The sequence below is a fragment of the Sebastes fasciatus genome, chromosome 10 (assembly GCF_043250625.1).
Source record: "Sebastes fasciatus isolate fSebFas1 chromosome 10, fSebFas1.pri, whole genome shotgun sequence".
In the NCBI taxonomy this organism is placed as follows: domain Eukaryota; kingdom Metazoa; phylum Chordata; class Actinopteri; order Perciformes; family Sebastidae; genus Sebastes; species Sebastes fasciatus.
The window spans coordinates 803,885-827,460 of NC_133804.1; the positions used below are offsets into that span (position 1 = coordinate 803,885).

The following is a 23,576-nucleotide window of genomic DNA, read 5'->3' on the forward strand; positions in this document are numbered from 1 at the left end:
TATAAAAATGCACATTGGTCTCACCATCACTTAACACGTAAAGTTTATGCCTTTGTATTTTATGTTTTCTTTGTTTATTGTCATCTCTCTGTTTTATTTGTCTCTCCCTCTCTTCATACCAGACCCCCTCATCCCATACATGTATCATATCATATCAACCACACACACACACACACACAGTCCACTCATGCTCCACATCTAAGGAAGACCATCTGCCCACACACCTACACACAGACATACCCAGACGCATATACCTCCACACACACACACACACACACACACACACACACACACACACAACATAACACCATTCAAATAACAGCACACACCGTGGCACCATGACCTCACTTAAATTTTTAACTTGGAACATCCGAGGAATTGGTTCACAGGCAAAAAGACTTAAAGTATTCAACCACATAAACACATTACAAGCAGATATATGCCTCCTTCAAGAAACTCACACATCTGAATCTGACTTTCATAAATTAAGAACACCACAATTCAATCAAATCTTCTTCGCTCATTTCAACTCTCGACAAAGAGGTGTAGCCATTTTAATACACAAAAATATATCATTTACACACAACAACACCATCACAGATCCTGAAGGACGATTCATCATAATAAATATCACCATACACAACAGCCCTATCACTATTGCATGCATCTACGGACCAAATACTGACGACTCATCCTTTTTCCATAACTTTTTCACCTCTCTCTCCAATCTGTCAGACTCTCCATTAATAATCGGAGGAGACTTCAATACAGTCATAAACCCATCACTCGACAGGTCTAACAATCCAAACAGCACACGTAACTGCCAAACTACAGAAACCATTAAACAGTTCATGAGTGATTTTCGTCTTGGCGATGGTTGGCGATTAAAACACCCGGCCGCTAGAGAGTTTTCATTCTTCTCATCAGTTCATCACTCCTACTCCCGTATTGACTTCTTTTTAACCAGCAACTCAATTACGCAACCCCATTACCATCAGCGACCACACTCCTGTCTCCCTCACCTGGAATTTTGACCATCCTCACAAACCATCCAACAGATGGCGATTTAACACATCTCTGCTGGCTGACCCCGATTTTGACAATTACATCAAGAGAGAGTGGGCCTCCTTCCCTGACATAAATGATTCACCGGAATTAGCACCATCACTACTTTGGGAAACGGAAAGCAGTATTAAGAGGACAAATTATATCATATTCCACACACAAGAAAAAGAAAGACAGGGAACAGGAAATATACTTAGAACAAAAGATTAAAGAACTACAGAACATAAACACAAATAATCCTACAGCACAAATTTTAAATGATTTACGAACATACAAACTCCGACTGAATGATCACATAAACAAGAAAACGCAATTCCTCCTACACATACTCAGACATAAACATTTTGAATACAGTAATAAATCAGGAAAAATATCTGGCCAACCCAACAACAATTTCAACAATAGTGAACTCAGCAGGGAAGACCGTACAAACACCTGAAAACATACTCAACAATACATAAACCAAGCCAAGAAGATATTAACTCATTCCTCAACAATATTGATTTACCCAAACTTTCTGAAGACCAAGCAAATACACTTGACAAACCATTTACAATAACAGAATTCTGTAACGCACTCAAACTCATGCCCAACAATATATCACCAGGACTTGAGGGCTTCCCTGCTGAGTTCTACAAACACTTCTGGAACACTCTAGGCCCCATTTTCAACAGATTAACTACTGAAATTAAACAAAAATCCAAACTTCCCATCGACATGAACACTGCCATAATCTCTCTTTTACTCAAACCTGATAAAGACCCCACCTCCCCATCAAGTTACCGCCCCTTATCTGTCATTAACACAGACACACAAATCATTAGCAAAGCATTAGCATCACGCATTGAAACAGTTACTCCATCTCTCATCCACTCAGACCAAACTGGCTTTATCAAAGGAAGACACTCATCCAATAATTTACGTAGACTATTTAATTTAATCCATTACACATCAAACACAAACACACCAACAACAATAGTTTCTTTAGACGCCGAAAAAGCATTCGAAAAAGTAAATTGGGTATTTTTATTTTCTACATTAAAAACATTTGGTTTCGGTGAATCATTTTGTACACATCACCAATGGCCACGATCACCACTAATGGACTAACATCACAACGCTTCACTTTGCACAGGGGTACATGGCAAGGATGCCCACTCTCTCCATCTTTATTCGCAATATTCTTCGAACCACTTGCAGCAGCCATCCGTCAAAATGTAAACATCACAGGAATCCAAACAAACAATATGCATCACAAGATCAGCCTTTATGCAGACGACATTCTCCTTTACTTACAAAATCCTTCATCTTCATTACCCGAAACCATCCGCCTCATAAATACTTTTTCTAAAATATCTGATTACACTATCAACTGGTCTAGATCCACCATTCTCCCACTCAGCCCTAATAGTTGGGATGTGGCAGTTCCAACACCACTCACCTGCCTGCGCACTGCTAATATCACATACTTAGGAATCAACATTTCCCCCAGGCTGTCAGAGTTAGTCCATCTCAATTTCAACCCACTTCTCAAAAAACAGTAGAGGACAACCTTCAACGTTGGATGAATCTACCCATATCCCTCATAGGCAGAATCGCATCTATCAAAATGACCATATTACCAATGATAAATTACCTATTCTCAATGATCCCAATCAAGCCCCCACCCTCCTGGTTCAAATCTTTAGACTCCATCATCTCAAAATTCTACTGGAAAAACAAGACCCCTAGAATCAAACTACCCACTTTACAAAAACCCAAAGCTCAAGGAGGTCTGGAAGCACCAAACATTCTCCATTACTTCATTGCCAACCAACTGCAATACATTCACAAATGGACCAATCCCAACCAATCCGACAACTCCTGGACAGATATAGAACAAACACTATGTACCGATTTCCATATTTCAGACCTACCATTCATCAGTCGAAATAACTAACACCACAATCTCACCTAACAAGTGTAACACCCACCACAAGTGCTGGCTAAGGAATGACAAGTCGAGGAGTATCTTAACAAAATAGAAGTTTTAATTACATAAATTCAATTAAACAATTCATATTCCCCACTGTAAACTACTCACTGTGTTAACCCCAGCTACACTAAAATCTTACCCTTTTTTGTACCTTGACTCAGTTGTACCACCACCTGGTGCAAAGGAGCAGCCATCTTTGCAAATCCTGCTATGAAGCGCCTATAATAACTGGCAAACCCTAGAAAAGATCGAAGCTCAGCCAGGTTAGTGGGGGTCCTCCACTCTCGCACCGCAACTACCTTATCTGGGTCTGTTGCAACTCCATCAGCTGATAGTACATGGCCCAGATATTTCACCTCTCTCTGAAAGAAATGACACTTCGAGCCTTTGACCTTGAGCCCCTGCTTCTGTAGCCGAGAGAAAACTTCCTCCAACCTCTCCAAATGCTGCTGAATAGAGGAAGAGAACACGATCACATCATCAAGGTACAGTAGAACAGACAGGGCAGGGCTGAATTACACACTGGTACAGTGCAAATCAAGGCGTTAACACGCTAAGTGAATTCACACATCTATAAGTCACACGTGATTAATTTCACTGCAAACGATTTGGAAACCACCCCACACCTTAAGCCTGCCCTGGCTGTCTGACTGGGATTCAACGTGAGTACGGTTATACACCGTGGGAGAGCAGGCAGATAGACAAACAAAACAAACAAAAACAAACAACAAAAATAAAGAAAGAAAACTAGTCCGCCCCAAGGGCAATACCCATTTCTTTTTGCCCGCTACCGGCTCACTTGCCAGGGCGGACTAGACGGTAAATAAGCCCTAAAGCAAACAAACGCAAACAAACAAACAAAAACAGTCCCACGGCAAGAGCAGCTAATGACCGACTGATGCTCTGCAGAGAAAACAAATATTAGTAATCTTAAAACACTTTATTATCATACATTAAAATACATGTCAACTAAATATTAAAACACTACATAACTAAACTTTAAAATACCTGGTACGTCGATCTACTTTCCTACCGACTACCAGCCGCCTTCAACGCAGCAGGGAAACAGGTCCGTTGTTCCTGCTCTTTCGTTCCCTGCCTGCCACACGGAAAGAGGTGTGCACGTGCCTCACTCCACCGGCCTGAATCAATGCCACAATCAACGTTCCGCCTGCAGGTAGCCCTATATGGGCAAACCCTCCCTCATGGTTGCCCCTCCCCTTTCCCGGTCCGTGTCACCTGCCACACAAGCACACTCCGATCTGGAACAATCCTGACTTTTTAATGAACAGAAAGCCACACCTCATAACATCTTCCAAAATAATACTCTGGTCTCATTTCCTTTTTTGGTCCAGAAGTACGGCATTGGGAAGAATCACTTTCTAGAATTCCTACAGATTAAATCATCTATTCAAGCAAAAATCAACATTAAAGCATTTAACTCAGATCTTCCCCCACCAGCATCAGAATTGTTTAACATCACCTCCAGAAAAAAGCTACTATCTAAAATATAGAAGATCATTTCCACATCCAACCTAATAATATCCATCCCGTCAATAAAATGGGAAGACTTACAAATTATCCCCAGTGCCGACTTCTGGACCAAAATTTGCCAAAACATCTTCTCTATATCAACCAACACAAACATACAACTCATCCAGTACAAGATCATTCACAGAGTACACTACACGGGGAAAAGAATGTTTCAAATGGGTTTTACAGAATCAGAAATTTGTCCGCACTGCACACAAAACACCACAGACACCTATATGCATGCCACATGGGACTGCACACCAATCAAACAATTCTGGCGGGACATCACTGACAACCTCTCTCTTCTTCTGGACTGCCACATCCCACTCTCCCCTTCACTCTGTTTACTGGGAGACATATCCAACACCAACCTTAACAACACATCCAGCAGAATACTCTCCATAGCCCTAACCATCACCAAGAAAACTATCCTCATGAACTGGAAATCAAGACAAAACAATATTACACTTTGGAAAAATCTATTAATCGATTACATATCAATGGAAAAATTATCTGCCTCCATAAAAAAACAAACCGCCGACTTTGACATAATCTGGAATCCATTCATCGACACTATTAATTCATAATTTCCTCGCCAACTTCACATAGTGAAAGTCTACTTGGTGTGCGGTTGATGCTGCATAATAGACATGAGCTGGAGTTCTCCAGGCCGACAACCCACAATGACGGCACCATTTAAAAGAAAAAAAGAAAAGAAAAGAAAAAATAAAGAAAAGGGGGTGGGGAAGATAGCTGACTTAGATGAGCAAACCCCCTCCTGAGGGTCTGTGGGTTGCCCACCTGCATCTCAGCTTGTAACTAGAAAATGCATTTCCTGCTGAAAATGCGTGGGAATGCTGACAGCTGAAATTTATTGCAAAGCATTGCTGAAAATGCAGAAATGTGAGATGACTTGCCTAAAAATGTTCAAGCTCAAATGCATTGCACTGCACTGCTGAAAACCCTAGAAGATTAAATGTACAACTGTCAGAGTTGGAAGCTGAACTGCATTACCTGAAGAAGCTAAGAGCTGAAATACATTGCTAGAAAAGCTGGAAGTTAAACTGTATTACTGTCAAAAGTGGTCAATTTGAATTTTCCTGAATAGGTGGAAAGAAGAAATGCTTTGAATGTATATCAGACACATGAACTGCATTGCTAAACACAAAGAGAGACAGAGAGAGAGAGAGTAGTATTTGGGTGAAATGCCACTTTCTGTGTAACAACTTATAGATTTTAAAGATTCATTCAGTGAAAATACTATTTCTGTCCAAGCACTTATAGTTTTAAAGGTTTATTTCACCCACATACTACTCTCTCTCTCTCTCTCTCTCTCTCTCTCTCTCTGTCTCTCTTTGTGTTTAGCAATGCAGTTCATCTGTCTGATATACATACAAAGCATTTCTTCTTTCCACCTATTCAGGAAAATTCAAATTTACCACTTTTGACAGTATTACAGTTTAGCTTTCAGCTTTTCTAGCATGTATTTCATGTATTTCAGCTAGCCTAGCCTTGACCCTGTTGATCCGGCCAACTATAGGCCCATCTCTAAACTGCCATTTTTATAAAAGAAGTTCTAGAAAAAAAAAAATTTAATCAGTTAACTTCCATTTTAAATGACAATAGTATTTTAGACAAATTACAATCAGGCTTTCGTTTTACACACAGTACAGAGACAGCGCTCCTTAAAGTGACTAATGACCTCCTTTTAAAACGCAGATGCAGGGCTCTGTTCTATTTTAGTTCTTCTTGATATCAGTGCGGTCCTCGACACGATAGATCACAAAATTCTTTTAAACTGTCTGAGGGATTGGTTTGGTATAACAGGTACCGCTCTAAACTGGTTTAAATCTTATTTGTCCAATAGAACCTTCTCAGTAATACTTGGCAGCTCCTCGTCCTCCTCGGCTCACATCACCTGCGGAGTGCCACAAGGCTCTATTCTAGGTCCGGTCCTCTTCTCACTTTACATGCTTCCATTGGGTCATATAATGCAAAAACACAACGTGTCTTATCACTGTTATGCAGATGACACACAGTTGTTTTTGCCCATCATCCCAAACTGCCCCAATAGCATCATTGCCCTGCAAAACTGCCTCTAACTGAGATTGAAGAATGGATGCATCAAAATTACCTGCAGCTGAACAATAATAAAACAGAGGTTTTATTGATTGGTCCAGACTGCACAACTGAAGTGCTTAAACACAAGCTGGGTTCCTTAGCTCCCTATGCCACACACTCTGCCAGAAACTTAGGAGTCATATTTGACTCCAATCTCACCTTTGAAAAGCAGGTCAAGACAGTTGTCAAGCTTGTTTTCTAAAATTACGAACAATCTCCAAAATAAAATCTTTTCCTGTCATTCAGTGATATGGAGAAAGTCATACATACTTAAATTTTTTCTAGACTTGATTACTGTAATTCCTTGTATTCCTGCCTCAGTCAGAAGCAACTTTCACGACTACAACTGGTTCAGAACTCTGCTGCCAGGCTTCTAATGGGCATTAATAAAAGGGAGCACATTACACCAGTCCTGGCATCATTGCACTGGCTTCCCCTACAATTTAGAATACATTTTAAAATTGTATTACTCACTTTTAAAGCACAACTTGGTCTGACCCCAGAATACATAATGGATCTCTTAACACCCTATACGCCTGTACGTGGTCTGAGATCATCTGATCAGCTACTTCTTGCTGTTCCCAGGTCCAATTTTGTGACGAGAGGCGATCAGGCTTTGCTGTCAGGGCTCCCAAACTGTGGAATGCACTTCCTATAGAGATACGATCATCTAACTCTGTATCCACTTGTAAAAAACGTTGAAAATGCATTTTTTTAGGATAGCAAGTATAAGACTGGGTATAAATATATGTATGTATACATCCATTTCTGGACGCATGTATACATTTATACACATTTATGTATATATACTGTATATTTGATTTATCAACTTGTCCTACCATTTTACCACTTCTATTAGTATTGATATGTTCGGTTATGTTCAGTTTTAGCAGTTACCATATTTTTTACTTTATTTATCTGCTTTTATTGTCTTGTGAAGCACTTTGTAACATCTGTTTTGAGAAGTGCTATATAAATACATTTATTATTATTATTATTATTACTCTGAGATGTTTCCTCCTCTACAAAATTACCATGAACCCACATAGACCCGCGGCTCCGTCCTTCATCCAGGACAACTACTCTACTTTGTCGTTTACTTCTGCGGATATTCCGTATCATAGCAACCCGACGCATCCAAACTGTCTCAGCTGAAAAAACACTGCGCCTCCAAAGTGCTTTCAAGCGCTCCCAGCTGGCCGTTTTCAGACACAGGCCCAGTAATTTTCAGTAATTATGCTTTATGTGTCATTTATTTAGGAATGAATTTGATAAGACAATATAACACATCTAATAATGATGTTACAGTTGGATATAGTATTTTAGCCCTAATGCACCTGTCAGGGGTGTCAAACATACGGCCCGAGGGCCAGAACTGGCCCACCAAAGGGTCCAATCCGGTCCACTGGATGACTTTGCACAGTGATAGATAGATAAATAGATAGATAGATAGATAGATAGAGAGAGAGAGAGAGAGAGATAGATGGATAGTAACTTTATTGATCCCAAGGGAAATTCAAGAAATTTAAAAATGGCAGAGAAGTATGAGATTTTCATTTTCAAGCCTCACTTTTGAGATACTTTGTCAAAACTTAAGTAAAAGAAAAAGTCAAAATTTTGACATAATAAGCCAAAGTTATTGATATTAAGTCAAATGTATGACTTTCTAAGTCAGAATAATGACCTTTCACACCAAAACTATGAGATACTAGTAAGAATTATCATAGGAAGTCATAATTATGAGAATAAAGTTAAACTTGACTTGACTTAAACTCGGGGAGTCAAACTTAAAAGATACGACTCAAAGTTATGAATCTTAAATGTCAAAAGAATGAGATTTTAATTTTTCAAGTCACAATTTTGAGATATTTTGTCACATTAATGACTTTTTATAAAAATTAAGTCCAGATTTTAAATTTAAAAAAGTCCGAATTTTTACATAGTAAGCCAAAGTTATTGATATTAAGTCAAATGTATAACTTTTTAAAGTCAGAATGAATCATTAATTCCAGTTTTGCAATAAAATGCACTTCTATTCCTATTACTGATTTTTCATTAATTGTGGACGTTTTCAGGATGTACTTGTACTTCTTTACACTAACAGGAAGGGAAAATGTTGAAGTGTTGTTATTTACAGGTTACTATGCAGTGCTTTTACTGGTCCGGCCCACTTGGCATCAGACTGGACTGTACGTGGCCCATGAACTAAAATGAGTTTGACACCCGTATACTGTATGTTGATCCTGGCAGTCCACTGGCTCATTCCACCTGGGCTGTCTCTTCTCTACTGCAGGTACCTGTTCCGCAGCGGAAATATTGAGACCAGTGGAGATAAATTCAACAACACCACAGTGGAAGTGCTGCCTAGCAATGTGAGTAACCTGCCTCTGTGTGTGTGTATGTGTGTGTGTGTGTGTGTGTGTGTGTGTGTGTGTGTGTGTGTGCGTGCGTGCGTGCGTGCGTGCGTGCGTGCGTGCGTGCGTGCGTGCGTGCGTGCGTGCGTGCGTGCGTGCGTGCGTGCGTGCGTGTGTGTTCATTGGTTCCATTGCTGCCGTCGAACAGGTCTTGGTTTTCATCTCAGGTGTTGATGCCTCGGGAATGAGTGGCAAGGCATCAGGAAACACCCACCACACCGAGCTATCTGCTATCACTCCACTGCCTCCCTCTGGCTCTGTGTGTGTGTGTGGGTCTGTGTGTGTGTGTCAGTTGACACTTCTGTCACACTAAAGGGGAAAAGTGGTCATGCCGTGGGTGACCTTTGAGTAAAGTTACACTGTGTGGAAGATAAGAGGAAAAGCAGATGAGTCCAGAGGTCCAGAGGCTTCAGGTTGCTGGTGAAACACCGACAGACCAAAGAGAAGAAAATAGATCAAATACATTACGAATGTATAAAAACCTATTTAGTGCAGGCAAGTTAATAACAGCTGGTTCCTGGTGAGCTCATTGTTTTTTTAGCTGATGTCATGATGAACGTGTCAGAACCATGGACAGCATCAAGAGGGAAGAGAGAGAGAAAGACCCACTTTATTATGCCATCGTGGCCTCTTACTGATAACAAATATTAAAACAGATCAGTATCAGCAACAGACTCCAGCCCAGTGGTCTACTCGACACACACATTACCTTGATTTCAAATAGCATCCTAACAAGTGAGTACAGTCATGCTCCCCAGAGGAGGAACTGGACTTACAAGCCGGTCAAATCATGAACTTTGTTAACAAGAAACCATTTAATTAGATGGCCGTGGAAGTTGCTGTGCATATTAATGGTCACGTATAGGGCTATGTGTTGTTTCAACATTTTCAGCACTAGAGCTGATGTGATACCTGAATTTTTGATCTAAAACTGTCCACTGTCTCAGTATCTCACTTCATTACATCATACATTTAATCAATTCTAATTTAGGGTGCATAAAGATAACAAGCCACTTACTTTATCATTTCACACCCTGCATAATGTTTCTATAATATGCCTATAGTGACTTAGAACCAACAATGGTGCATTCATGTGGTGTGTGTCTTACACTAGGCTACCAGGTCATCCCTTATTTTACATTGTTGCATGCAGGGTCTGAAATTAGCACCAATGCAGGTAAGTTGTTGGCAGTGTGCAGATAAAATCATCGGGCCACCCGCCACTTTGGCAGGCAGGGAAAACGTTAAGGACATCCCGTCGTCCCGGGGCCGGAAAAAATATGATTGGGGAGGATGAAAGTTAATTTTGGGACGAGAGTTGAAAGAAAAATACCCGTTACATTAGAATGAACGGCGATGAAAATGACTGCACGTTTTGTGTAGTGCAACCGTTATTATTAAACCTCCGTGACAACATATACTAACACACGCATACACACTGTATGCACCCGATCCGTCCCGCACATACACACACACACAAACACATATACCGCCGGCCTCTGATGTGAGGACAGCTGCAGCGTCAACAGGGAATTATTCCAATGAGGTAAACTTTATATTATTAACGTTACATTTAGCTAATGTTAGACTGTCCGATGTTAACGGTAACGTTACAGTTAGCTAACGTTAGACTGTCCGATGTTAACGGTAACGTTACAGTTAGTTAACGTTAGACTGTTGGATGTTAACGGTAACGTTACAGTTATCTAACATTAGACTGTTGGATGTTAACGGTAACGTTACAGTTAGCTAACGTTAGACTGTCCGATGTTAACAGCAACGTTACAGTTAGTTAACGTTAGACTGTTGGATGTTAACGGTAACGTTACAGTTAGCTAACGTTAGACTGTTGGATGTTAACGGTAACGTTACAGTTAGTTAACGTTAGACTTTTGGATGTTAACGGTAACGTTACAGTTAGTTAACGTTAGACTTTTGGATGTTAACGGTAACGTTACAGTTAGCTAACGTTAGACTGTTGGATGTTAAGGGTAACGTTACAGTTAGATAACGTTAGACTGTCCGATGTTAACGGTAACGTTAAAGTTAGTTAACGTTAGACTGTTGGATGTTAACGGTAACGTTACAGTTAGCTAACGTTAGACTGTCCGATGTTAACAGTAACATTACAGTTAGTTAACGTTAGACTGCTCGATATTAACGGTAACGTTACAGTTAGTTAACGTTAGACTGTTGGATGTTAACGGTAACGTTACAGTTAGCTAACGTTAGACTGTCCGATTTGAACGGTAACGTTACCAGTTAGCTAACGTTAGACTGTCCGATGTTAACGGTAACGTTATAGTTAGTTTACATTAGACTGTCCGATGTTAATGGTAACGTTACCAGTTAGCTAACGTTAGACTGTCCGATGTTAAAAGTAACGTTACAGTTAGCTAACGTTAGACTGTTGGATATTAACGGTAACGTTACAGTTAGCTAACGTTAGACTGTTGGATGTTAAGGGTAACGTTACAGTTAGCTAACGTTAGACTGTCCGATGTTAACAGTAACGTTAAAGTTAGTTAACGTTAGACTGTTGGATGTTAACGGTAACGTTACAGTTAGCTAACGTTAGACTGTCCGATTTTAACGGTAACGTTACCAGTTAGCTAACGTTAGACTGTCCGATGTTAACGGTAACGTTACCAGTTAGCTAACGTTAGACTGTCCGATGTTAACGGTAACGTTAGCAGGGCCGGTTCTAGCTTTTTGGGGGCCCTGTGCAAAATCTTCTTTTTCGACCAAAAGCAATTTTTTCCACATAGAAAATATTTTAATTTAACTTAGCTGCATTTTTAAGGGATACTGGTGAAAAAAGTAAGTTTAGAGCCCTGGATGGAAAGAGATGTTTCAGTTTGTTTGGGACCAGAGACACGGTGAAGAGAAAAAAAAGCGCTCAAAAGCATGGCGCTACTAAACCTGACCTATTTCTCCCTGATAATGCTTCACTGTGAACAACAAACCTGTGTTGAAATCAGCAGGAGGAGAGTTATTAATATTAGCTGTTAGCAGCTGATAGCAGCACATTCCTGACTGGTGAAATAACTAAGCTACTAACGTTAACGGAGGTGCCATTGAGTTATTATTATGAGGTGTTCAGAGTCTGCTCAGGAAAAATGACTATTGGGTGAAGGTAAATTACAACGTCATCATGATGTAACCTCGTAAAATTACGTTTTTGGCGATAAACTTGAATAAATCCGATAGTTTGAAGGAGATGTTTTCACATCAATATAAAATAGATATTAGACAGAGAATTATGAACTGTTTATAATTATTATGTCCCTCTCTCTCTCTCTCTATATATATATATATATATATATATATACTCACCGGCCACTTTATTAGGTACACCTTGCTAGTACCGGGTGGACTTCTGCCGCTGTAGCCCATCTGCTTCAAGGTTGGACGTGTTGTGCGTTCAGAGATGGTATTCTGCATACCTTGGTTGTAACGAGTGGTTATTTGAGTTACTGTTGCCTTTCTATCATCTCGAACCACTCCGCCCATTCTCCTCTGACCTCTGACATCAAAAAGGCATTTCCGTCCACACAACTGCCGCTCACTGGATATGTTCTCTTGTTCGGACCATTCTCTGTAAACCCTAGAGATGGTTGTGCGTGAAAATCCCAGTAGATCAGCAGTTTTTGAAATACTCAGACCAGCCCGTCTGGCACCAACAACCATGCCACGTTCAAAGTCACTTAAATCCTCTTTCTTCCCCATTCTGATGCTCGGTTTGAACTTCAGCAAGTCTTCACCACGTCTAGATGCCTAAATGCATTGAGTTGCTGCCATGTGATTGGCTGATTAGCTATTTGTGTTAACAAGCGATTGAACAGGTGTGCCTAATAAAGTGGCCGTTGATTGTATATACAGACGTAGGCAAAGTTGTTGGTAACGTTCCGTTAAAGAGAGAAAAACCCACAATGGTCACTGAAATAACTTGAAACTGACAAAAGTAATAATAAATAAAAATTCACTGAAAATTAACTAATGAAAATCAGATATTGTTTTTGAATTATGGTTCAGCAGAATCATTTAAAAAAACAAACTAATGAAACTGGCCTAGACAAAAATGATGGTAACATTAACTTAATATTTAGTTGCACAACCTTTTGAGGCAATCACTGCAATCAAGTGATTTCTGTAACTCTCAATGAGACTTCTGCACCTGTCGACAGGTATGTTGGCCCACTCCTCGTGAGCAAACTGCTCCAGCTGTCTCAGGTTTGAAGGGTGCCTTCTCCAGACAGCATGTTTCAGCTCCTTCCACAGATGTTCAATAGGATTTAGATCCGGGCTCATAGAAGGCCACTTCAGAATAGTCCAATGTTTTGTTCTTAGCCATTCTTGGGTGTTTTTAGCTGTGTTTTGGGTCATTATCCTGTTTGAGGACCCATGACCTGCAACTGAGACCAAGCTTTCTGACACTGGGCAGCACATTTCGCTCCAGAATGCCTTGATAGTCTTGAGATTTCATTGCACCCTGCACAGATTCAAGACACCCTGTGCCAGATGCAACAAAGCAGCCCCATAACATAACCGAGCCTCCTCCATGTTTCACTGTAGGTACAGTGTTCTTTTCTTTGGATGCTTCATCTCTTCGTCTGTGAACATAGAGCTGATGTGACTTGCCAAAAAGCTCCAGTTTTGTCTCATCTGTCCAAAGGACATTCTCCCAGAAGCTTTGTGGCTTGTCAATATGCATTTTGGAAAATTCCAGTCTCGCTTTTTTATGATTTGGTGTCCTCCTCGGTTGTCTTCCATTAAGTCCACTTTGGCTCAAACAGTGACGGATGGTGCGATCTGACACTGATGTACCTTGACCTTGGAGTTCACCTCTAATCTCTTTGGAAGTTGTTCTGGGCTCTTTGGTTACCATTCGTATTATCCGTCTCTTCAATATGTCATCAATTTTCCTCTTGCGGCCACGTCCAGGGAGGTTGGCTACAGTCCCATGGACCTTAAACTTCTGAATAATATGTGCAGCTGTAGTCACAGGAACGTCAAGCTGCTTGAAGGTCTTATAGCCTTTACCTTTAACATGAAGGTCTATAATGTTCTTTCTGATCTCCTGAGACAACTCTCTCCTTAGCTTTCTGTGGTCCATGTTCAGTGTGGTACACACCATGACACCAAACAGCACAGTGACTACTTTTCACCCTTTAAATAGGCAGACTGAGCGTCTTGAGATAACTTCTGTTGTGATTTGACGCTATACAAAAATAAATTGATTTGATTTGATTTGATTTGACTGACTGATTACAAGTTTGAAGACACCTGTGATGCTAATTACAGGACACACCTTAGTTTAATATGTCCCTATGGTCAAATCTTTTCTAGGGCTACCATCATTTTTGTCTAGGCCAGTTTCATCAGTTTGTTTTTTAAAATGATTCTGTTGAACCACAATTCAAAAGCAACAGCTGATTTTCATTAGTTAATTTTCAGTAAATTTTTATTTATTATTACTTTTGTCAGTTTCAAGTTATTTCAGTGACCATTGTGGGTTTTTCTCTCTTTAACGGAACGTTACCAACAACTTTGCCTACGTCTGTACATATATACATACATTTATCAGCTGGATCTGGCGTGATTACCAACATTCCTGTTTTATTAACTCGTTTTTTGTCAGCAGGTTAATGGTGACGTTGGAATGTGGGCTTGGGTTAATGATTGCATATCACCACAGCGCTGTAATGTGTGTGTGACCAGTGTTGATTTCTTATCTGATCCCAGCTTCACAGGTTTGATAGCGACAGGGTCGGGTCAGGGAGAGGCTATAAAGTACATGCTGATAGTGAAAGTGCTGTTTCTCCTCAGAGCTGTTCAGAGGATGCCTCTGTGTTGTACAGTATCACACAGCTGTGTGTTTGGCTGTATCATATGGTGGGACTCCTGAACTTGTGGAAAAATGACACAGGGTCTGACTGACTGCGGTGTTTAAAGACAGTATCCACACCAGTTTGTTACTTAAAACTAAAGTTCAGATCCCACTGAAAGCAGCTCTAGGACAGCAGGACATCAGAGTATAGGACAGATGGGAGTTGTCTCTACAGGGCAATATTAGTCACATTTAACACTAATGATGATGCACAATTATTTCAGGAGTCATAACAGTTTTGGAATTGAAAAATATGATGAGTTTGCTAAATCTCCATGATTAAAGGGAGAGTGTGTAGGGTTTGGCAGCATTTAGTGGTGTGGTTACAGATTACAGCTGAGTTCCCCTCCGCTCACTCCCCCCTTTACAAGACTGCTGCCGGCTTGTTATTAACACGATGTGTTTCTGGGTAACATATCGGCGGATGCCTCTCTCATTCAGCAGCCTTGTTATGTCTGTATAACGTTACACTACGTTGTCTCTCATCCCGTCATCTACCGCTTTGTTCTCTCTCAGCGCGGACGGACAGCAGCTCCCGCACACACATCGACATACGTATCTCTCTGCTCTCAGGAGGAGGTGGGGTCATGCATCATCAACGCGTCATCAGTTATCAGTTACACTGTGTATGTGTTATACCCTGTGGTGTTAATGCTCGGGCTGATCGGAATCCTTCAAATTATTCCTGAATCCGGATCATGATCCGGATCGCCATCAAAATGGAATGGATTGTTCATTGTGCCAGACAGACAGACCCTTGGCCTTGAAGGAGATAATAACTAATAATAGTTGTCACCTCTTACACCTCGTGTTACGAAATTAGAAACAAGGTATGTTACACACTCTCGAATCAACGAGCACTTTTTAAAACTATTATTATGTGGAGAGTTACTGTAACAACTGACAGCCTGTCTGTTGTGAGTAGGGGGTGGGGTGGGGTGGTGGGGTGGGGGGGGGGTGGAGGTGCCTGCCTCTGCCATCAGTGTATGAATGGGTGAATGTTGACGAGAGCTTTGAGTGATCGGAAGACTAGAAAGGAGCTTAATAAAAGCAAGTCCATTTACCATCTAAAGATCTCAGGGTTCATGTTGATATCAGAGTGGTAGCCCGGGTACACTGTGTGTTAAACCTGCCTGACATCCGTTGTGGTTTCTTCCTTCAGGCGGCGGCAGGAGACAGACTAGTGGCGAGTTCTTCTTCCTACAAAGAATCTGACAACGGCTTCATCATTATCGGTAAGTACATCAAATAAATTCATAATCTCATAATAACAATACAAATGAATAAAATTGAAATTTGAATTATTGAATGATCAAAGAATGGCACGGTGGTGCAGTGGTTAGCACTGTCGCCTCACAGCAAGAGGGTTGCAGGTTCAAACCAAACTTCTGAGTGGAGTTAGCATGTTCTCCCTGTGTTAACGTGGGTTTTCTCCGGTTCTCTGGTTTCAGGTTAGGTTCATTGTTGACTCTAAATGTCCCGTAAGTGTGAATGGTTGTCTGTCTCTATGTGATAGTCTGGAGACCTGTCCAGGGTTTAGTGGACAAATTTGAAGAAATTCCCTCCGGGCTTTCATAAGATATCACTTTCACAAGAATAGCACAGACTAGGGATCCCCAGTTCACCTGTCAGGGAGAACTACTGTAGCAGCCACGGTGCTGCGTTCACTGTCCCCAGTATACCTGTCAGGGAGAGTTACTGTAGCAGCCCCGGTGCTGCGTTCACTGTCTCCAGTTCACCTGTCAGGGAGAGTTACTGTAACAGCCACGGTGCTGCGTTCACTGTCTCCAGTTCACCTGTCAGGGAGAGTTACTGTAGCAGCCACGATGCTGCGTTCACTGTCCCCAATTCACCGTCAGGAGAGTTACTGTAGCAGCCTCAGTGCTGCGTTCACTGTCAGGAGAGTTACTTTAGCAGCCACGCTGCTGCGTTCACTGTCCCCAGTTCACCGTCAGGAGAGTTACTGTAGCAGCCACAATGTTGCATTCACTGTCTCCAGTTCACCGTCAGGAGAGTTACTGTAGCAGCCTCGGTGCTGCGTTTACTGTCTCCAGTTCACCGTCAGGAGAGTAACTGTAGCAGCCACGGTGCTGCGTTCACTGTCTCCAGTTCACCGTCAGGAGAGTTACTGTAGCAGCCATAATGTTGCGTTCACTGTCCCCAGTTCACCGTCAGGGAGAGTTACTGTAGCAGCCAGTGTGCTGCGTTCACTGTCTCCAATTCACCTGTCAGGGAGAGTTACTGTAACAGCCACGGTGCTCCGTTCACTGCCTCCAGTTCACCATCAGGGAGAGTTACTGTAGCAGCCACTTCTTTTCACCCTGTGCAACATGTGGCGTCTATCATTGTTTGAACCTTCTTTCAACTGCGTCCCCCTCTCTGGCGGTGTGAAACGGACTCAAGAGGAAGTTCCATCCATCCATCTGCAACCGCTTATCCCGTTAGGGGTCGCGGCCGACATTGGGCGAAGGCAGGGTACACCCTGGACAGGTCGCCAGTCCATCGCAGGGCTGACACATAGAGACAGACAACCATTCACGCTCACACTCACACCTACGGGCAATTTAGAGTCCACAATTAACCTAACCTGCATGTCTTTGGACTGTGGGAGGAAACCGGAGTACCCGGAGAAAACCCACGCTAACACGGGGGGAACATGCAAACTCCACACAGAAGGGTCCCAAGCCGGATTCGAACCTGCAACCCTCTAGCTGTGAGGCGCCAGTGCTAACCACTGCACCACCGTGCGGGAGAGTTACTGTAGCAGCCACGGTGCTCCGTTCACTGTCCTCAGTTCACCGTCAGGAAAGTTACTATAGCAGCCACGGTGCTGCGTTCACTGTCCTCAGTTCACCATCAGGAGAGTTACTGTAGCAGCCACGGTGCTGCGTTCACTGTCTCCAGTTCACCGTCAGGAGAGTTACTGTAGCAGCCACGGTGCTGCGTTCACTGTCTCCAGTTCACCGTTAGGAGAGCTACTGTAGCAGCCACGGTGCTGCATTCACTGTCTCCAGTTCACCGTCAGGAGAGTTACTGTAGCAGCCAAGATGTTGCGTTCACTGTCCTCAGTTCACCGTCAGGGAAAGTTACTATAGCAGCCACGGTGCTGCGTTCACTGTCCTCAGTTCACCGTCAGGAGAGTTACTGTAGCAGCCAAGATGTTGCGTTCACTGTCCTCAGTTCACCGTCAGGGAAAGTTACTATAGCAGCCACGGTGCTGCGTTCACTGTCCTCAGTTCACCGTCAGGAGAGTTACTGTAGCAGCCAAGGTGTGGTGTTCACTGTCCTCAGTTCACCGTCAGGGAAAGTTACTATAGCAGCCACGATGCTGCGTTCACTGTCTCCAGTTCACCTGTCAGGGAGCGTTACTGTAGCAGCCACGGGGCTGCGTTCACTGTCTCCAGTTCACTGTTAGGAGAGTTACTGTAGCAGCCACGGTGCTGCGTTCACTGTCTCCAGTTCACTGTTAGGAGAGTTACTGTAGCAGCCACGGTGCTGCTTGTAGTGTTGAGGACATGCAGCCTCTTCCTCCACCGCTCATATAGTTTAGTTTAGTAGGTTGTCAGCTGTGTGTCTGCCCGGCGTAACGATAGCGAGTGTCCGACAACCGTGTGTGTGTTTGTGCTACGTTTGTGCGTACTGTACTGCGTTCGTTTGTAATAATAATAATAATAATAATACATTTTATTTAGTAGCGCCTTTCTGGACACCCAAGGACACCTTACAAGGATCAGTTTAAAACATAGACAGATAAAACAAATAAAAACAACAGGACATGACAGAGACATAATTGTACAGACACATAGGATGGGTGCTAATGAGTACTAGAGAGAGTAGGCCAGTTTGAATAGGTGGGTTTTGAGGAGGGATTTGAATGATGTAATAGTGTCAGACTGCCGGATGTGTGGGGGGAGTGAGTTCCAGAGCCTGGGAGCAGAGCAGCTGAACGCACCAGCTCCCATGGTTCTGAGGCGTGAGGTGGGGGTGGTCAGAAGTCCGGCTGATGATGAGCGGAGGGAACGGGAGGGTGTGTACTGCTGAAGGAGATCTGTGAAGTAGGTGGGGGCAAGGTTGTGGAGGGCTTTGTAGGTGAGCAGGAGGTTTTTGTAGTCGATCCGGTATTTAACAGGGAGCCAGTGCAGTTGGATGAGGATGGGGGTGATGTGGTCGGAGGATTTGGTACGGGTGATGATCCGGGCGGCAGAGTTCTGAATGATTTGGAGTCTGTTCAGCAGTTTGGTGGGAAGGCCAGAGAGGACAGCATTGCAGTAGTCGATCCGGGATGTGACAAATGCGTGAACCAGGATTTCAGTGCTGGAGTGAGACAGGGATGGGCGGAGTCTGGAGATGTTGCGGAGGTGGAAGAAAGCAGTCCGGGTGACGTTTTTTATGTGGGATGTAAAGGAGAGGGGGCTGTCCAGGGTGACCCCGAGGCTCTTGACATGGGTGGAGAACGGAACAGAGAAGCCATCAGCCACAGAGAAGGGAGGTTTGGAGCAGTGGTGTGTTGAGATTTGGAGATGTTGTTTTTGGAGCCGATGAGCAGGGCCTCGGTTTTGTACTGGCTTCGTGCTCCCCGTTGTCACACATATACAGTCTGTCAGCGCAGCGTAACTTTAGTGAGTGTCCGACAGACCGTGTGTGTGTGTTGGCAGTGACTGTGAGGTTGTTGGTGGCGTTCTAGCTGTGAATGTAGCTGTAGCAGTTTGTGTACAGTTTATTTATCGTGAATAAATGCTACAACTCCTCAGCTCAAGCTAGCTCAAGAGACCTGAGCCAACTTCCTGTATCTTGCAACGCCGGCTCAGACTCTCTTAAGGTGGGCTGTTTTCTCCTTAAAGAGACGAGCCGCTCCTCTGAGTTTTTCTCAGCTTTTTAATTAATTGATAATATTTTTTATAACCGTTTAACCGATAGCGTTAATCGGTTAAAATTCGTAATGAATCGGTTAACGGTTAAATGGTTAATTATTAACATCCCTCGTACGGACAGATGTACGGACCAAGCTCCCAGGATCATCTTCATCATCATCATCATCATCATCATCATCATCATCATCATCATCATCATCATCATCATCCATCACACAGACAGCACACACAATAGCAAATGACACTGATGACTCCCTCAATCAGCACTCCCATTACTACCATCAGGCCTGTCACCATCATTACATTATGGGACTTATGCTTCCATATATGGACGTGACCTCCTCAACCATCTTTGCTGACCTCGATATCGATATATACGTGTTTGTTCACATAAGAATGTCACCAAAATTTCTAACATGATGCCAAAGAAATAGCAGGGTTTTGGGGTGTTATTAACGCAGCCTGTTTATGTATTGCTTTGGTTGTGTGGTTTTATTTAATTTAATTTAGGATATTTAAATTTTTTTCACATTCCAATTCCAATTTCTGAATATTCTTATGACTTAAAAGTCCATTGCTCTTTGAAAGGGTGTAAAGTAGTCATTGTGACAGGCCTCAGCAGGAGCTTTGCTCCTTCTGACTGCCTCGCTGACACTGTGGTGAGCTGGGATGGAGGGTGGATTATCTGTATGTATAAAATGATGCATTAGTGAAAGTCTACAACTTAAACATTGTAAAGGGAGATACGGTGTGAGCTAGAATGTTTGTGCTTTCACCCTTACACGTGCACGGACAAAACCACTACTGTGTGTGTTTGTGTTTCAGGTGCATTTGAGGACGGAAAAGCTGAGGGGGAGGTTGAAGAAGTGCTGCAGCCCATCTCAGCGCTACGCCTGGTGGTTCACTCTGACGCCGACGTCTGGGCTCTACTGAGCGAGGTCTGACCTGCTGTGTGTGTGTGTGTGTGTGTGTGTGTGTGTGTGTGCGTGTGTGTGTGTGTGTTGCTATGAAATGATATTGAAAGCCAGATACATACACTTGCAGTTTTGGGGAAGCAACCAGTCATTCTGTGCACTCTATGCTAACATATTAGCATACTGTACGTTCAGTAATAGTCAGCATTAGACTGGCTGCTGAATGAGAGAGACATCCGCCGTAACGTTACACAGAAACACACCGTGTTAATAACAAGCCGACCACCTCACGGCACTGGCAGCTGGGAGCTGGGATCTGTTTTTAAAGCGTGTTTACACATCTTCTATTTGTAACGTTACCTTTTTAAACTTTTTATCTTTCCAAATAAACCTGCTAAAAGATCCATCTGTTGCCTGTTCTCTCTGTTAGAAAGTAACAAACCCAGTCCTGGTTCATTACTTTATCAAGCAATTAGCAAACTAAATGAAATATAATCTAATTTTATTATGTTTGGACAAGCTCTTACATTATCTAACAGTTGCCCCATGTCCAGCTGAACAACCCTAGTAGGTCTACTATACTGTATTTAGTAAACCTTAGCTGGGATGGCAGAGTGAGTGAAGTTTGCATTTCAGTTTTCAGAAGTGTCTATTCCGTCTGTAAATGTAGCCTATATTATCATATTAGATAACACAATGTGGTCTGATATATGATAAATGGGTTCTGTAGATAGACAGAGGAGAAAAGGTTCATGTTGACGAATAGATACTGTAATCTGTATGTTGTCTGTATGTTTTTTCATACATTACAGCTCCGTATATACAACCTAGTTAAACATGTTGACTGGCTCGGTTTGAATTGACAAAAGGAGGGTTGGACCAGAGTAGGTTAACCCTGGTCAAGAGTTGCTTCATATAGTAGACCTACTAGAGTTGCTCAGCTGGTCATGTGGCAGCTGGTAGATAATGTAAGAGTTTGTCCAAACATAATAAAATGAGTTTATATTTCACTTAGTTTGCTAATTGCTTGATAAAGTAATGAACCAAGACTCTGTTTGTTACTTTATAACAGAGAGAACAGGCGACAGATGGATCTTTATAACAGAGAGAACAGGCGACAGATGGATCTTTATAACAGGTTTATTTTGAAAGATAAAAAGTTAAGAAAAGGTAACGTTTCAAATAGAAGATGTGTAAACACACTTTAAAAAACAGATGTGCTCACAGCTGGCGGTACCGTGAGGTGGTCGGCTTGTTATTAACACGGTGTGTTACCATGTAACGTAACGGCGGATGTCTCTCTCATTCAGCAGCCTTGTTATGTTCCTTTAACGTTACACTACATTGTCCATCACCGTCCCGTCATCTACCGCCTTTTTCTTCCTCTCTGCGGACAGCCAGCAGCTGCCGTACCTCGATGTCTCGCCACATATCCGTGTTGTTCTCGTCCGTCGTTCATCTCCGGTGTGTCTGAAATCATTCCTGCTGCCATCGCTCCGTTTGTTGATCAGCCCCGGCGACCGGTGACAGTTACGTCACGGACTGCTACGGCGACCGGTGACAGTTACGTCACGGACTGCTACGGCGACCTGTGACAGTTACGTCACGGACTGCTACGGCGACCGGTGACAGTTACGTCACGGACTGCTACGGCGACCTGTGACAGTTACGTCACGGACTGAGCGCCCTCATTTGCAACCAAATAGGTTTGTCCCGCCCTGGTTGTTAGCGACCCTGGTCCATGCAATTCACATCAAAATAGACCCTGGTCTGACCCACCTCTCGACCCGGGTCACAAAGGCGAGTCAATCAATGCGGGTTAACCCTTTCATACACACAACCAACCCTGGTTCAACCCTGGTTGAGACCTCGGTGTGAAAGGGGTAAGAATTGTCCTGACCAGGGTTGAACCCGGGTTGACTGGCCTGGTTTGAATTGACAAAAGGAGGGTTTGACCAGGGTCAGATAACCCTGGTCATTCGTGTGAAAAGGCTATTAGTGAGCTGCAAAGGTGCTGGTTAACCAGGCTAACTAGGTGCTGACTCCAGCTCTGTACTGAACACACACTCAGTGATAACGGCTACACGCTCACTCCAAACCACAGATACATTCATCAACATTTCTTCATCAACATCATCATCAACCTCCTCATTTCACACTCAAAGAACTGTGTGTGTGTGTGTGTGTGTGTGTGTGTGTGTGTGTGTGTGTGTGTCTTGCAGCAGCTAAGGTTTGCTTAACACTCACTCTTGTTCCTCTCTGTCAGATACTCATTAAAGTTTGAAGACCACAGAGAAGAGGAAACCACAAACACACAAACACACACACACACACACACACACACACACACACACACACACACACACACACACACACACACACGCACACACACACACACACACACACACACACACACACACACGCACACACACACACACACACACACACACACACTGCCATCAAGCCCAGTGCTTCAGCTGAACAGACTGCCCCCCCTGCTGGACGAACACTTTCACTACTGGGACTATTATTTGATTTACTGGGATTACTGGAATTCCATGAAGTGCCTAAACCACCGGTGGTCTGAGAGGAAGGAGGACGCACGTTTAGTGTTTGTTCTGAGGTCACGTACTTTAAGTGTTGCCTTGTGGAGTTTGGAAGGGAATCCACCTCCCTGTAGCTGTTTAAAGACACTCCACTTATCAAAGAGTTCAGAGTGAAAACAGCAAAGCTACTCAATAATTTATTACATTATATTTTGTTGTAACAAATAAAGAAAAGAATCTAGTACCA

At 42.8% G+C, this 23,576-nt stretch overlaps 1 protein-coding gene across 1 annotated transcript in view; it reads left to right on the forward strand.

The window, feature by feature from the left end:
* Positions 1–23,576, forward strand: part of LOC141774890 (alpha-1,3-mannosyl-glycoprotein 4-beta-N-acetylglucosaminyltransferase A) — a 79,164-nt gene extending 55,588 nt beyond the window's left edge. The window contains exons 12-15 of the mRNA XM_074647694.1: positions 8,988–9,066; positions 16,161–16,233; positions 20,695–20,807; positions 23,050–23,576. Coding sequence (XP_074503795.1) covers positions 8,988–9,066; positions 16,161–16,233; positions 20,695–20,807; positions 23,050–23,067 — 283 coding nt within the window. The 3' untranslated portion in view covers positions 23,068–23,576. The remainder of the gene's footprint in view (positions 1–8,987; positions 9,067–16,160; positions 16,234–20,694; positions 20,808–23,049) is intronic.